This window comes from Eucalyptus grandis, chromosome 2 (assembly GCF_016545825.1).
Source record: "Eucalyptus grandis isolate ANBG69807.140 chromosome 2, ASM1654582v1, whole genome shotgun sequence".
Classification (NCBI taxonomy): Eukaryota; Viridiplantae; Streptophyta; class Magnoliopsida; order Myrtales; family Myrtaceae; genus Eucalyptus; species Eucalyptus grandis.
The window spans coordinates 30,995,502-31,011,503 of record NC_052613.1 but is presented as its reverse complement, the minus strand read 5'-3'; the positions used below and the strand labels follow the sequence as shown (position 1 = coordinate 31,011,503).

The 16,002-nt window shown below is 39.4% G+C and overlaps 2 protein-coding genes across 4 annotated transcripts; one reads left to right on the top strand and one right to left on the bottom strand.

The window, feature by feature from the left end:
• The first annotated feature begins 526 nt into the window (after window positions 1-526).
• On the top strand, window positions 527-5,129 carry LOC104432324. Its single transcript, XM_010044782.3, has 9 exons — window positions 527-901; window positions 1,518-1,605; window positions 2,038-2,151; window positions 2,560-2,642; window positions 2,817-2,931; window positions 3,361-3,452; window positions 3,855-3,920; window positions 4,478-4,571; window positions 4,771-5,129. The coding sequence occupies exons 1-9, from the start codon at window positions 621-623 to the stop codon at window positions 4,879-4,881; spliced, it is 1,044 nt and encodes a 347-aa protein (XP_010043084.2). The 5' UTR covers window positions 527-620; the 3' UTR covers window positions 4,882-5,129.
• A 267-nt stretch (window positions 5,130-5,396) lies between these two features.
• LOC104432323 (chaperone protein dnaJ A6, chloroplastic) lies at window positions 5,397-13,423 on the bottom strand. 3 transcript variants are annotated; one of them, XM_010044781.3, is made up of 7 exons: window positions 13,113-13,421; window positions 12,947-13,024; window positions 12,173-12,210; window positions 11,769-11,848; window positions 11,278-11,361; window positions 6,004-6,112; window positions 5,397-5,758 (listed from the first exon to the last, which is right to left on the bottom strand). In XM_010044781.3, exons 1-7 carry the CDS (start codon window positions 13,359-13,361, stop codon window positions 5,617-5,619), a joined length of 780 nt encoding a protein of 259 aa, XP_010043083.3. In that variant the 5' UTR covers window positions 13,362-13,421; the 3' UTR covers window positions 5,397-5,616. The 3 variants fall into 3 exon arrangements, with proteins under 3 accessions (XP_010043083.3, XP_039163652.1, XP_039163651.1); XM_039307718.1 differs by lacking the exon at window positions 5,397-5,758 and having other exon boundaries at window positions 6,089-6,192; window positions 13,113-13,423; XM_039307717.1 differs by lacking the exons at window positions 5,397-5,758; window positions 6,004-6,112 and adding an exon at window positions 6,199-6,329 and having other exon boundaries at window positions 11,273-11,361; window positions 13,113-13,423.
• Window positions 13,424-16,002: the final 2,579 nt, after the last annotated feature.

Sequence of the window (16,002 nt, the reverse complement as noted above, 5' to 3'; positions counted from 1 at the left end):
ATTTATAGAAGACCCTCATTTCCATATAACTTGGAGCCTTTCTACAACAAGATTTTAAATCCAAAAAACCATCACAAATTTATAGCAGTCTAAAACTTGTGAGTGAAAATTTGTGATGATTTTTCGGATTTAAAATCTGATTCCATGAAATTTATTTGGAAACCACGGGCAGTTTTATGAAATCAACGGACGGCTTCCGATTCCAATTTCTCTGAACTGGTTTTAAGTGGATGGTTCTCAATTTCAAGATGATAATTGCCCATTTGGATTCTCTAATGGGTGTATCAGTTTAAGATTTTATCATTTGTTTGTCACAAATATGTTAATTTATGATTTTTCGTAATATTAATACAATTTAACGAAACTAACAAATGGTGAATTTTGCCACAAGTGTACTAGTTTATAATTTTTGTTGGTTAAAAAATTAATTTAGAATAAATTTCTCACGGATATATATGTTTAGAATTTTTCATTATATCGGCCCAATTTTAAAAGAGGGTTTCGTTAAATAAACATCAGAACTAGAAGGAAAAAAGAAACGAGAACACAATAAACAGGGGAGATATATCAGCTTCCGGTGAAACTCGTTCATGGCTTCTTGAGGCCGAGAGCAGTCCTCCATGGCCTCTTCGCTACCCAGTTGCTCCTTCTACTGCCGCTCTGCTTCCAAACCCACCTCCCACGGCTTCCTCAATCGCTCTTCCTTACCTTCTCCGGCCTCCGCGCTCGGCGTCGGCAGCCGGGTTTCGGTCCCCGGAGGTCGGCGCGCCTGCGAAGCGCGCGCCAAGTTCGAGAAGTTCGAGGGAGAGGTCGACGGCGACGTCGTCGAAGAGGGCGGGTTGAATTCTTCGGAGTCCCGAGAAGAAGGGATAGTTCAGGAAGAAGATGATGAGGACGACAGGTTCAGTTCTGTAGTAGTGAAAAGAAACGTTGCGAATTTCCGTGCTTGGGATTACTTGGGAGAATGTTTGAGTTGGGCTTTGAGGGTATATGAAAATAATGTTGCTTTGAGGATGGAATTTGGTTGTCAATTCTTGTGTAATGATGATATGCTCCTTGGTTGAAAATTTGTGAAACTGGGAAGTTTATTCGAATCTACTTTTTGTGCCATTCAAGCTTGAGTTTTTGGAGGTTTTGGTTCAGTTGCATGCTCATTTTTTTTTATTTATATGTGGAAAAATGGACGTTTGAGAGGCTAGTAGTTTTAGTTTGCTGATGGTAGAATGAGCTTCTTCAAGATACCTGCCGGAATTGGATACATGGTTGGGGGTTCATAAGCAGATTTACACTTCGAATGAGGTAGATTTTGATTGTGATTGTTGTCTTGTAAATGATGAATCCAGACTGCTGGACATTAAGTGGTCACAGGCCTCAAAATTAGCATTTGGTGTTTAGATGGTGATGAGTGTCCATTTCCAATTATAGTTTCCCATTTGGAGTGTTTAATGACCTTGATGCTTTGAAATGCATTATTTCATTGAGTGAGAAGAACTGACAGAACGTGCTTGATTTTTCAGCTGCTTGCCTTCTGATTTGGAGGGTGCTGTTCGGCAATCAAGTCAAGCAAGTGCCTCATTCTTGTCTTCTGGAGGGATGAGAGCCATAGTATGTACAACGTGCTCAAAGAACTTTTAGCATATGTAGGAATTGTTTATTGTCTTGCGTTTCTTCTCTTTTGATTTGAAATGGGTGTATAAAAGGCTGGGAGTGGGGTAACCTGGGTAACCTCTGATGTTGTGCATTATTCTTAGCAATCTGCAGTAACAAAAGATAATTTTTGGAATGTGTAATTTGTTTAGGCAACCAAATGATCCCATCTCTAAATCTTATCATGTGCATGTAGCATAACGAACCTTTCCTAGATATTAAGGTATCGACTTCAAGAAATTTTGTGCTCATATTGGTGGAGGAACAAACCACTAACTTATTTGAGAGGGTCAATGGAAGATTGCTGGAGTGTTATCTTTCATTAAGTGACATTAGTGCATCTTAACTTGAGTACTTATCAGTAGCATCTCCGCCTTTGATGTTTTACAGGTGGAACTCTTAATCCCGCAACTGCAATTCCTGGATGATGAAGGTGCACAAGCTGAACTTTGGGGACTGTCCAGGATCTTCGTGGACACACTAATTGCAGAAACAGGATGTCAGGTAAGTTGCAACAATTTTTTCTAGTGACTGAAAATTTGTGGTGGTTTTTTGGATTTAAAATCTTGTTGTGGAAAGACTCCAAGTTATATAGAAATGAGGGTCTTCTATAAATATGCAACCTATCTGACCCTTGCATCACAAGCAGTCTAAAACTCTAGCTTCCTGAAATTCAAGTTCGTCAAGACCTATGGAATGCATGCTTGTGCATGTAACTTTATCATGTATTGAACTCTATCTCTTCAACGTTGTAGCTCAGCAAGGCCTATTAAAGACTGCTTATCAGGAAAAGTTACCGCTTAAAGAGCTTACAAGATGAAAAATTTGATGCATTGAACCATGGTCACAAGTATATTGATTCCTTCAGAATAATAGTTCATATATGTTTTGCTTCTGCAAATTAATTGCTAGAGAATCAAAGCTGTATTTCCAGATGCTGGTGCTGCTGCTCTTCTGAAATATAAATGGCAAGATGCAGCTTTTGGATTCTCCAGGTAATGTTTACCTTGTTAGTGAAGTTATTGTACTTTCCTCCTTTGACGTTATGCTATATCTTGAACTCCTTTTGAATTAAGTTGATTAAGGCTGGATTCTTATCATTCAGTTCAATTATCATGACTTTGCCGTTTGTGTCACATGGAGTTCTTTTCTGCATTTTCTTTGTACAGCTTAAGTGATCGAAAACCAGTGGAAAAAGAAGATGAGATCATAGTTATGGTTGTTCCTGACTATCAAATGTTGGAGTATGTGGAACGGATTGCTTCTGATCTCTCAGATGATCCGGTACCTATCTTAAACAATTTGCATTCATGATCAGTTATAGGGAAGGCGAAGTAACTTCTGGAAGGAGAGCAAATCTCTAGTCTTAATGAATGTGTCTAAATTTACAGATGCATGCATCTTTGTTGATGCAAGCGAATTGGATGGAACTGTCCTGTTATACCTATTACTGGAGTTTACGTAAACATTTGCTCAGCCATCCTTAAGAAGGCATAAATTCTAAAAGCTGCATTACCTGTCACAGTATTGTCATGAATCTGATCATAAGCATCATGAATCATTAAATTAAAGAGGGGGGTTGCCAGGAAAGAAGGAAAGGCATTTCACAACCACATTATTATAGAATAGTATAGTCTATTATATTATGCCGACTGAATATTTTCTCTTCCTTTTAGTGCCGATATTCTCTAACATTCTCTTGCATAATTGCAGCCAAGGCCTCTCATCATGTGGAATCCACGCCTTATCAGTGAAGATGTTGGAGTAGGGTTCAATGTCCGAAAGTTGCGGCGATACTTCTTGAGGTAAACCTTCCCCACATATAATGCCCACCAATCTCCCTTTTTTTCTGTAACAACTTTCATGAGGACTTGTTTTATGTGAAACTAAATCAAGCAAGCACTCATTTAAGTTTCAAAGATGAACTGCTTTTTGCTGTTAGCTTCGTAAAGAACCTATACATCCAGCATTAAATGTTAATTTTGGCATGGCCTGTACTTATTCCTTTTTGGCCATCAAGGACCTCAAAATGCAAGGCCAAAATTTGATCTTCCTCTTCAGTCACAATCCCATGACATGCGAAGCTCACGCTAATAAATGTTATTTGTGAGACCTCTTTTCTTGTTTATAAACATAAATTGATGGCGTTTACTCCTCTATTTTGCACATTGTTTTAGTAAGTCGATAACCCTCCCACTGCTGTGCAGGACTTTTACAACAGTATATTCAATGAGACCCCTCCCATCTGGCGCTGTATTCCGATGTTACCCTGGGTAAGATTCAAATTGTGTGCCTCTTTTCCCTAACATTTGTAGGTGCCTCTACGATTCTTCTTTGGTTTTTATCCTTTTAGGGCCAAAGTTATATGATTCTTGGCTTGTTTCATGCCTCAGTTATGTGATTTTTTAGCTGTGTGACCTCTTTGATGTTCCAAACTGCAATAGAAGATAAACTGAAATCTATGAGTTTGATTCCAAATTTGGTAAAAACAATATCATACTTGATGAGAGAGATATTTGATCGTTGTTAACTTATTGTATTCCAGTTATACTTTATGATACTATTGAATAAGGGTGTCTAGCCTGTTTCCTACCAAAATTGTCGATTGGTTCTGTCTAGTTGAGTTGTTATGAGTGACCCATGGAATCTTATAAGGTTATCTTATATCAATTTTGCGAATCATAATATTGACACCAAAGTTGCTGCGTTATCTGCAACCATTTGGCCATTCTGAGCAATAATCATGGCGCTCTTCTTTAATGCCCAATGCAATTGGTGTCCCATGTGTTTCAACCCTAATATTTTGTTCTCCCTTTTCACTTGGCACCAGATCGTGGAAGGTTTTTTATGATGATAAGGATAGGCCAAGCCGATATTTGCTAGCCAAGGAAATGATTAATCGTCCGGATGCAGAAGACCTTGAGGTTAGTCAACCTATTATCTCGAGTGACGGCGACATGAACATCACATTGACACGACGCGCAGATTTTTTGTATTGAAGTGCCTAGCAAATCTTATTGGATGACTGGCTTTTAGAGAAGCTTTATCCTAAGTTACTGGCATTGGCATTCAAAAAGTGAAGACGCATGCATCAGTTGACAGTGGAACATTCTATTTTTGCAGATAATTTATGGAGACGTGGAAGACAAGTCTGAGAAGGGTCCATCGTTCTTCAATGCAGCAGCCGGAATTTTCTCGTCATTAAGTCGATTTGTGAAAGTCATTTCAAAGTAATGCTCTTATAACTAGGTGTATACTATACTCAATATTGTAATTACTGGGTATCTTGACTTTCTAGAAAAGGAATCATGTCCAGGCATTACTCTACACCTCTAGAAGCAGAGCCTATGCTCTTTTAACAGGCACTGCCTTTAAGCTGGTTCTAATAGCCATAAAATGAAAAACGAAAAGGTCATTTTGATTTGGAGACTGTAACTGAAATGATTTCACGAACTGAGTGTCGACGAAGGAAATCGTTCAAACATTGGATCCGCAAGAAATACCTTTCTGATGCAAATAATGCAGAGACATCATTTTAGTAATCCATTCATGACAAGATAAAACTTACGTTCAAATCATGGAGACGCAACAGTGCCTGAGTAAGTCAACTGAAAAGGTGAACAGCTGTGACTGATTCACAATCGCCTCAATTTCCAATCTTTATGTGTCTGGATATAGAATTTTCTGAACCGTCGATGTATACTGGTACAAAGATCAAGACGCTATGCAATGAAATCCTACAAAATGCATGCAAAAACCAGATTATCCTTGAAATAATGATTGCAGAACTAATTTGCCCTGGCTCTCCTCGCGTTAAAACAGCTCAGGTGATGAGGTTGTATCATCTAGTACCATCTGTATCGATTAATGACAACCATATTCATGGTAGTATCAGCTTGCTGTCCTTGACTGGAAACAGAGTAACGCATCAGTGCTGTTACCGCAGAACAAGCAGCTGCACTTCACATTTCAGTACCAATCTACATGATTGGTCGAACTCTTGGGCTGCTTCTTTGGCTTCCGGAACCGATTATTCTCAAACTTGGCTTTCACAATCAAAGAGTATAGCAGATCTGCCTCAGCTGAAGTATCATACGGCACGCCCATTACACTAAGAAGGAAAATTAACAGAAAGAAAACCACGTTGGGTTAATTTGCATGAGTAACAAACACTGCATTGAAAGGTATATGATTAGATGCCAACCAAGAACTAGGCAAAAGCAATAACACAACCATAGCCAGAGTACAATATGAGTGAATTTATCTGTATTTTTTTTTTCTTTTTTGGCCAGAGAGAGCTTTATTTAATTGACCAGGGAGCAAGCATGTATCTAGGAGATTATAAAGAGTGACTACCTGTCAAGTAATTCTTCTAGGATTATTCTCTGAGAAGGAGTTACATAGTGAATGCAATTTCTCGGGCACTGACCAACGGCAATTTGCACCTGATAGTCATCACCATTTCCTGGGAAAAACAGCAATTTCAGTTCGTTGGTTAGGGCACCTTACTTGGAAGATAGGGAGTGACAGGACTACAGCCAGATACTGCAGAATAGATGGGATCTTAATTACAATGTAACGTCATCAGATCAGTCTCCTTTTCTTTTTCCCCCCTTCTCTGAACTGATTGCATGCACTGATGCTTGTGCGTATAAGAAATGGTGAGGACTTTGCCTGGCAAACTGAAGAAAAGAATCTGTTTTCTTATCTCTCAGAGTGATTACAATGAGTATAAATACATGAACAGAGAATCTAAATTAGGTAAGAAACCTATATAGATAAAGATCCTAAGTTGCCTCTAATATCTATCAATATCTAATTTACAGCAATCAGAATAAAAACAAATCACATAATATCACGTAATATAATCACGTAATATAATCAGGAGAAATTCTAGAAGATTTCCTAATACATTCCAACACTCCCCTCAAGCTTGAAGATGTCTTCCATAGACAGCTTGTTCACTAGACGAATGAATTGCCTTCTATGTAATCCCTTGGTCAGAATGTTAGCAGTCTGATCATCACTTGAAATATACGGCATACAAATTAGTCCGCTATCAAGTTTTTCTTTGATGAAGTGTTTATCAACTTCCACATGCTTTGTCCGTTCATGTAACACGGGATTATGAGCAATTGCGATTGCTGCCTTATTGTCGCAATATACTTTCATTGGTATGGAACTTGGAATTTGTAGTTCATCTAAGATACCTTTAATCCACATAACTTCGCATACACCATGTGCTACTGATCGAAATTCAACTTCAGCACTACTTCTGCCACCACACTCGCTTTTACTCTTCCAAGTGACTAAATTACCACCAACAAACGTGCAGTAGCCTGAAGTAGATCTCCTATCCATAGTACTTCCAGCCCAATCTGCATCGTGAACACCTCAATTTCCAGATGTCCATGTTTTTCAAACATTAGACCCTTACCAGGACTTCCCTTCAAGTAGCGTAAAATTCTATATACCGCTTCAAAATGCCTTGGCCCCTGGTGAGTGCATGAACCGACTCACCATACTTACAGCAAACGATATCAGGTCGAGTATGAGATAAGTAAATAAGTCGACCAACAAGCCTTTGATACCTTTCTCGGTCTATTACTTCTTCAGCCTTGGCAAGTTCAAGCTTCATATTTGGTTCCACGGGGTCTCGCTGCTTTACATCCTAATAGACCCGTCTCTTTGCAGATCAAGAACATATTTGCGTTGGTTTATAAAAATGCCCTTTTTGGATCTCGCAAATTCTATTCCAAGAAAATATTTCAAGGCACCCAAATCCTTAACTTCAAACTCCTCAAACCAACTTCCCTTGCAAGCTTTTCAACTCAACTTTGTCATCACTAATATTATATCATCAACATAGACGATTAGAATTGCACGCTTACCTTCCTTTGAGTGTTTATAGAATAGAGTGTGGTCTCCTTGACTTTGGTGATAGCCAAATCTTTTAACCACCTTCCCGAATCGTTCAAACCACGCTCTTGGAGATTGTTTAAGTCCATACAACGACTTTTTAATCTGCAAACTTTGCCTTCAGTTTCTGCAAAACCTGGTGGTAAACTCATAAACACTTCTTCCTCCAAGTCACCATTCAAGAATGCATTCTTCACGTCTAACCGATGTAAGGGCCAATCAAATGTAGCAGCCAAAGATAGTAAAATTCGAACAGAATTTATCTTGGCAATCGGGGCAAAAGTCTCCCGATAGTCTACTCCATAAGTCCGAGTGAACCCTTTGCCACTAACCTTGCTTTATACCGCTCAACACTCCCATCGGGTTTACATTTTACAAGTAAATACCCATTTACAGCCAACGATCTTTTTTCTTCGGTGTATCAACCAACTCCCATGTGCCATTCTTCTTAAGTGCAAGCATTTCATCCTCAACAGCCATCTTCCACTTTGGATCCTTCAAAGCTTCATGGATATTTCTAGGAATAGATATGTGAGACAGATTTGACACAAATGCTCTATGATGATGAGATAACTTTTGGAATGACACATGTTTTGATATAGGATGCTTAGTACATGATCTAACTCCTTTTCTAAGAGCTATAGGCATATCAAGATTAGAAGCATTAGTATCAGAATTTAAGATAGGAATGGAGGGAAAAAGAGTACTACTAGGATCACTCGATGACGAAGGCAAGAGATCATCTCTCGGGGTTGTAGACGGATGAGGCTCCAGGACAAAGTTCTGATCTGCAATATTTTGAAGAGTTTTCCTTCTAGTATAAACCTGAAGCTCGGGCTTATTGATCACATTGTGATCTTGAACTTTTCTCCCTATCTTTGACACATCAAGATTTGCAGAGGTGTTTTCAAGATTCAAACAAAGGATTAGGAAGGACAGGAGAGTTAATCTCTTCACTAACTTCGCCATTCTCCCCCTGAAGAGATTTGTTAGAAAAACGGTTGTGACTCGATAAATGTTACATCCATAGTGATATGAGTTTTACCAAGATGTGGATTGTAACACTTGTAACCTCTTTGATTAGGTGCATACCCTATAAACACACACTTTTCAGCCCGAGGATCTAATTTAGATCGACACCGAATTGGGAGATGGACAAATGTAGTGCAACCAAACACCCTTAGAGGAATATCGAAAAATACGAGCTGTGGGGTACACTTTTTTGAAACAATTTAAGGGAGTAGTGTAATTTAATACCCGAGTAGGCAACCTATTAATTAGATAAGATGCTGTTAGCACAGCTTCCCCATAAGTATTTAGGTACATGCATTGAAAACAGAGGGCACGCGATACTTCAAGGAGATGGCGATTTTTTGCGTTCAGCAATGCCATTCTCGTTGGGGTGTAGTTCGGCAAGTTGACTGGTGAATGATGCTTTTTCTGTCAAAAACTCCCCAAAAATTGGTTATAATATTCAGTACCATTATCGTACGAAGAATACTAATAGTAGTACGGAATTGAGTCATAACCATTTGATAAAATTTTTTGAACAATGACTCAACTTCAGATTTGGCGCTCATCAAGTATGTCCAACATAAACGGGTATGATCATCTATAAAAGTAACAAACCATCGTTTTCCGGTTTTTGTTGACATGGGTGAAGGACCCCAAACATCACTATGGATTAAGTAAAAAGGAGATGATGCACGATACTGTTTTGGATTATAATGAGTACGATGACTTTTAGAAAAAAAGACAATTGTCACAATGTAGTGAAGAAACATCCACATCTTTGAACAAATGAGAAAACAAATGTTTCAAATATCTAAAGCTAGGATGGCCTAATCTATGATGCCAAACCATTATTTGTTCTTGAACAGGGGAAGAACTGAAAGTTCCATACGCCCGAGCTTTTTTATTAGAGACAAACTCTTCAAAATAGTAAAGACCATCCCTCATCCTAGCATTGCCAATCGTCTTCCCGAGATCCGATCCCGAAACTCACAATGGGAAGCAAAAAGACAACACGGCAATTAGACTCTTTAGAAAGTTTACTAACAGACAAGAGGCTGCAGGCTAACTTAGGAACATGCAGTACATTATGAAGTTTAATAGACTCAGAAAGTGGAACTAATCCTTTGCCCGCAATAGATGAAAACTCCCATCGGCAATCCGAATTTTTTGGTTGCGTGACAAGGAATATAGGATTTGAACAAATATGGAAGATTAGTCATATGATCGGATGCCCCCGAATCAATGATCCAAGGTACGATTGTGAACAACAAGAGAGGGCATTTAGATTTCTACCTTGGTGGGCAATCGAAGCAGTAGGATTACCCGATACGGACCCGGCTGAAGTAGTTGCGAGAAGATGGTTTAGTTGTTCTTTGCTGAAAGAGAATGCAAAGTGGCCTCATTAGCTGTAGGAGGCATACGCCGAGAAGACTTATTATCACGGCTAAATGAAGTTGGTCTCCTTGCTTCACTAGTTGTAGAAGCCTGGACGGCCATGAATCCTCCAACAGGTCTCCCGTGTATGACGGGGTTTGTTGCAAAAATCACACCAAATACGAGGTTTCCCATCCGATCTTCGCAAGTTAATGGGGATCTTGCTTATATTTGCCTCGGAAACTATTGTTGTAGGAACATGGCCCTTCTTGTCTTCAAATATAGTTAATGCTGAACCTTCCAATGATCCATCCTTTCCGCCGCAGCCGACTTGCCCAGCATTATTCCCCGTCTACTTTCTTCTCTCCAAACTCCGAGAAGACTCTCCAATAGGTGGAAGAGGCTGCTTCCCAAGTATTCTGCCCCGTACTTCATCAAACTCATCTCTAAGCCCCGCTAGGAAAGCATAAATACGTTCGCTTCTACAATTTTCCTGTATCGATTACCATCTTCAATACACATCCACTCATGATCATTGAATACATCCATTCCTGCCACAAACGTTTCAAGGAGTGAAAGTATTTTGTGACAGTTTCTCTCCTTGTCGCATCTTCCCTAGCTTCAAGGTTAACTCGTAGATTTGAGATTGATTACCCAAATCTGAATACATCTCACACACCGCATCCCAGAGTTCCTTTGCGGTATAATAGCCCAGATAATTTGCACCAATATCTTCTTCCATGGAGTTGGTCAGCCACGTCATAATCGCTGAATTCTCTGCATCCTGCACAGCCCAAGTGGGGTCATCTGTCGCTGGTTCTGCATTATCTCCAGTCGATAGCCACTTTTTCCTCTACCCCGTATATACATTCGAACGGATTGAGACCACCGAAAAAAATTATCACCATTCAGCTTTATGGAAGTGATCTGAATGGGATGAGCTTCGGTGGATTTTGTAAGAAGTGATGGAGGGTTAGATTGGGTGGTTGATGATTCGTCCAACATAGTGATCGAACGAAAGAAAAAAAATTACTCGAGGTGAATAGATGAAGGACCTTTGGGCTCGATACCATGAAGAAAAGAATCTGTTTTCTTATCTCTCATAGAGTGATTACAATGAGTATAAATACATGAACAGAGAATCTAAATTAGGTAAGAAACCTATATAGATAAAGATCCTAAGTTGCCTCTAATATCTATCAATATCTAATTTACAGCAATCAGAATAAAAAACAAATCACATAATATCACGTAATATAATCACGTAATATAATCAGGGAGAAATTCTAGAAGATTTCCTAATACATTCCAACACAAACTCACCTCGGGAAGTTGCACGAGCAGTTCCTCCAGATGTAGCAAACGTGAAAGCATGTGGGGCTGCTTTGACGCATGAGTATGGACACCCTGCAGAAGACATGGAACATTCTGCGATGAAGATAAACAGGTCCCACAAACTCCGTGCCTCAAGTCAGATTTGGTTTTGTGGTTTTGCAAGAGAGGATGAGGGTGTTCCTGATTTTCCCCATACAACCAACTAGAAACAAGGTCTGCGTTGCACTTATGAGTAGGCAAACCACTCTCAGCCGCTGGTGAGTAGTCACAGAAGGTTCAGGCTTTGCAAGCCGTTTAACATTTTCAGATGTTTCCTTGATTACGAACTAAACAAGAGAGTACAAGCTCTAGAGGAAAGCCAGTTTTACAAAAGCAGAATCCCATGAAAAAGCACCCTTTTAACAGGTTTAGGCATCGCTGAAGTAATGACTGGATTTGCAAAGATTCAAGAATAAAAGGATAACGCCAGTCGTGAGTACCTTTGCCGACACAGAGAAGCTCATTCACAAACAGATCAAGTGCCTCACATTCTGGCTCATCAAAAGGATCTAGGCATTCACTGCACAAAAAACAGAACATTACTATCAGATTAACAGAAAAAATATACCATAACCGACTCGGCGACTCCAAAACTTTTGACTAAGCATTGAATATGAACAGCAACTCCCCCAAAACAGTTGGATCTACTTCACAAAGATAAACAGCTTATGAGTACCCTAGAAGAGTAGAAGACTCAGTAACATCACGAACTTCCAAATGACAGACTGTTTATTTTCCCCCAAATTACAGACTTGAGAACATATAAAGGTCTGAATTTTAAGGTCAACTGAAAAATGCTCTGCCAGCCAATACTGTGAACTGAAGGCATGAAGATCTGCCTCACCTCTCAATGATATCAGACCGGCTGTAGTTGGATAGCATCTGCACACATCATTCCTCACCATAATCACCAATTTTTGCTCACCATAATTGGAGTCATTAGTTCATAGACATGGCAAGAGCTCTAGAAACTAGATACGCTTTGTCAATAGAAAAGCTTCCGACAGTGAAATTCATGTGGTCACACTCACAACACATACTTATCTAAGAGGCTGAGTATTTGCAGAGTTCCCAAAAAAAAAAAAAAAAAAATTGAAAAAAAAAAAATGCTAAGTCCCTCGAGCAGTAATTGGAATTAACTTCTGGGACAGCATTCCTTGCCATTTTTCTAAACACAAATTCCAGATGTAGAATATTTTCAAGGTGAAAATTCCTTGGTGCTATCCTTGGTTTGGGGAATTCTCACAGTTCAACAAGCAATCCACGTTTCATGATAAAACAGCTATAGTACTATCTGTAACAGCAGACACCCTAAAGTGGTTTAACTGATTCAAGAGCTATGGAAATCAGAACCCAGAAGGACGCCATGCTTCTGCTGTGACGGAAGTTCTTTTCGAAGAAAATCGTTCTTACAAGTGATAATCCTCAAGCAACATTCATTTAGCTTCGCGTTTAGCAATCTCTGCATCAACCCATTTGCCCAAAGAACCTGCTCGCGGAAATGGACTCTCTCTGCCAACTTACGCGCGAAAAGAAAAGTAGGTATCCTCCAACAACGCATCAACCAAGTGACAGGAGATAGCTCAAAGGAGTGAAGCACTAGGTTCAATGATCAAACCTCATAAGCCTGAATCACGAGCCGAATCATCGCATCAGAATCCCCCTCTCTGTTCACGTCAGGATGGTACTGCTTCACCTTTCCATCAGAAAGACAACACACGACACATCAACCGCTTCGGTACAAAACCAAGAAAGACCAAGAACAGAGTCAAAGCAATCACTACCTTGGCTCGGAAAGACGCTTTGAGCTCGGCGGGGGAGCAGCTCGGCTCGACGCCGAGGACATCGCGAGCGGACGAGCTGTCGAGAGGGCCGTCGCCGCCTCCGAATCTCCCTCTGCAGCTCACGGAGAGATTAGGCCTCGACATGGAAGGTGAAGGGATCAGCGAGCCGGTTGAATGCGAAGCCGTTCTGGGGAGTCGTAGAACTGAAGCAAGCGATGAACTGGAGAGACACAGAAGATGATGCTCCATCTTCTTCCTTTTTTTCTCCGAACATCGTCACTGCTCAAGTGAAGAAGAAGATGACGTGGATGATCAGGAGGGGGGACGACGCAAGATACCTGTTTCGGTTAGCATGACGTCAGAAACGTCCCGCATGTGTGGACGAGAGACACTTGGGTGCTGTTTGTTAACATTCTTTTTTTCTTTTTTTATGAACAAATTTTCTATTTTTTTTTTCAGGAAAAAAATAATATAAATGCGTTTATTTGCGTTTGTATTCCAAATTTATTTTTTTTATTTTCAGGAACACATTTAACATAAACGAGAAATAAGAAAAACATATTTCTTATTTTTGAAATAATTTTTAAGAACAAATTTTTCTCTCTCTCTTTTTCTTCTTTTTTTTTTTTCTTTATTCTTTGGCTGGTCGCCGCCGGCCATGGGCCCCAGCGAGGCCAAGCCTCGCCATGGTTGGGCAAGGCTCGGCCTCGCCTTGGTTGGGCGAGCTCGGGCTCACCTGCATCCAAGAAGCCCAAGCTTGCCCGCCCATCGGTGAGGCTCACCGCTGGCGGTGGCTCGGCGAGGCCGAGCCTCGTCGTGGCTGGGGCGAGCCGCCGGCCAAAAGAAGAAAAAAAGAAAAAAGAAAATAAAAATAAAAAAATATTAAAAAATAAAAAAATTAAAAAAATACAAATTTACCAAACGTGTTTCGTTTATTTTTTATTCCTGGAACAAGTTTACCAAACGTCTTTTTCTGTTCAAAATTGTTCCCGGAGCATAAATAGTTTTTCTATTTCGTTCTCTAGAACAATTTTTTGAACGTTAAAACGTTACCAAACGCGTCTTCTTGGTAACTTTAATTTCTTGGACATTTTCATCTTAAATTATTTCTGCAATATAGTTTGGTTTTTTTTTTTTTTTGGTTTTTTTTTAATAAGGGTGATCGGTTCATTGACCAAAAAAATAAATAAATAAGGGTGATCGGTTCTAGGCTCAATAAACTATGAACATAAATTGAGGGACCTAAAAATTTGGGAACTAAGCTGGTTGGTTGCAAGCCCACTTTTAAGGTTAATCCAGGAACCGGTTGGGTCTTCTTCTTTTTTGGTTCATTTTATTATATATACAAAATATGGATTGTGTTAATCATGAATGGATTTTTTTTCTACTTAACGGTAATATGTGAAATACATGCAATACCGAACTAATGAAGGAAAGAACTTAATTAGAGTTGGGGTGAATTGGAGTCAAAACTAGTTGGATTTGGAACCGAACCGACCAAACTCAGTTCCCTATTCCAAAAATGGAAACGGGAACAGTTCCAATTTGAATAGGGTTTGGTACAACGGGTTTGGCTTGAAAGACCTAGGGTCTTGAGTTGAATTGGCCCATATGCTTACCTCTAGTTCTTGATCAACTTACGATAAAAATGGATATGCACAAAGAAAAAACACATTGCACATTCTTTTCCATATAAAATTTCAAAAAAAAAAAAAACAAAGAGATTACAGAAAAAAACATATAGAAATCTAGATTTCCATTTTGAAAGGTTTATGATGAAATAGAAAGCAAGGGACAATGCATCCGCTGCACCTCCCACTCCCACAATGGATAAGGCCCGTGATCCGTTGATCGATGATTTAAGGTTCAACAATGGGCAAGTAGTGATAACCTTCATTTTAATTTATCTTCACTGGTCTTTCAGGACATTCTGCTTAAAGATCCCGATTCAGAAGTCATACCTGATGGTGAAATGCCTATAAGAACAGGTTTAAAAGTTACAGGTCATATGATGTTCCTACTCACCCATATACTCAGCAACACGACAACCTCCACCATATGCAAACTACCGAGAATCGGAAAAAACCGGGAATTAAATCATCCTATTAAAAGTAGATCTTTCATGCTTTGCCGCAACTCCAACTTTTTTTGATAATGCTCCTAAAGTAACTCACATAATTAGAAACAGAAGCCAATTGAAACAAATTATTCTAATCATCCTATTAAAAGTAGATCTTCTGTGGTTGCTGCAACTCCCACTTTTTGATAATACTCTTGAAGTAACTCGTAGGATTAGATATAGAAGCCACTTGAAACAAATTATTCTATGGGCCCGACCAAGATGCTGCTGTACTCACTGCTGACCTTGATACGCACAAGCTGGCCATATCTCCATCCCGGCGTCTGTATAAATAGAGATAGTCACTGAATGCAAACCAGGCCATTTCCAACACCTTGAATCTGCATTCTAAACTAAGACCAACTATGGCTTTCATTCATCTCCTCTGCCTAATTGTTTTCTTTTCCAGTGTCCATCACAAGCTATCTTGGATCAAACAAAATAATCAAATCGACTTCTATATAGTTCCATAGTTTCACGGCACCCTAAAATTTCTTTACAATATGATTTAAGGTTCACCGACCTCTAGAATTGACCCAACAACTCGATATCCAACACAGTCCTAAATTATACCTTCACTAATCCAATTGAAGGAATCAAGGCTTGATTGGTCCATTTGTCCAAAATTACCTTATTTAATTCCCAAAGCGAATTTTTGGTAATCATTATCAAATCTAAAAATATCTATCCAAAGTGATGAGTCATCATTCTTCAATAAAAACCTATGATATTCTAAAAGGTTCTATTTTGTCAATTTCTTCATCAAGAAGG

Excerpts from the sequence above, each read along its gene's own strand:
- LOC104432324 (XM_010044782.3), top strand. The coding sequence starts at position 621 with ATGGCCTCTTCGCTACCCAGTTGCTCCTTCTACTGCCGCTCTGCTTCC. Across the intron at positions 2,152-2,559 it reads TTGCAGAAACAGGATGTCAG|AGAATCAAAGCTGTATTTCC; the intron begins GTAAGTTGCAAC and ends ATTAATTGCTAG. Across the intron at positions 3,921-4,477 it reads GTATTCCGATGTTACCCTGG|ATCGTGGAAGGTTTTTTATG; the intron begins GTAAGATTCAAA and ends ACTTGGCACCAG.
- LOC104432323 (XM_010044781.3), bottom strand. The coding sequence starts at position 13,361 with ATGGAGCATCATCTTCTGTGTCTCTCCAGTTCATCGCTTGCTTCAGTT. Across the intron at positions 11,362-11,768 it reads GCTTCTCTGTGTCGGCAAAG|GGTGTCCATACTCATGCGTC; the intron begins GTACTCACGACT and ends TGTCTTCTGCAG. Across the intron at positions 6,113-11,277 it reads TGCTCGTGCAACTTCCCGAG|GAAATGGTGATGACTATCAG; the intron begins GTGAGTTTGTGT and ends TGTTTTTCCCAG.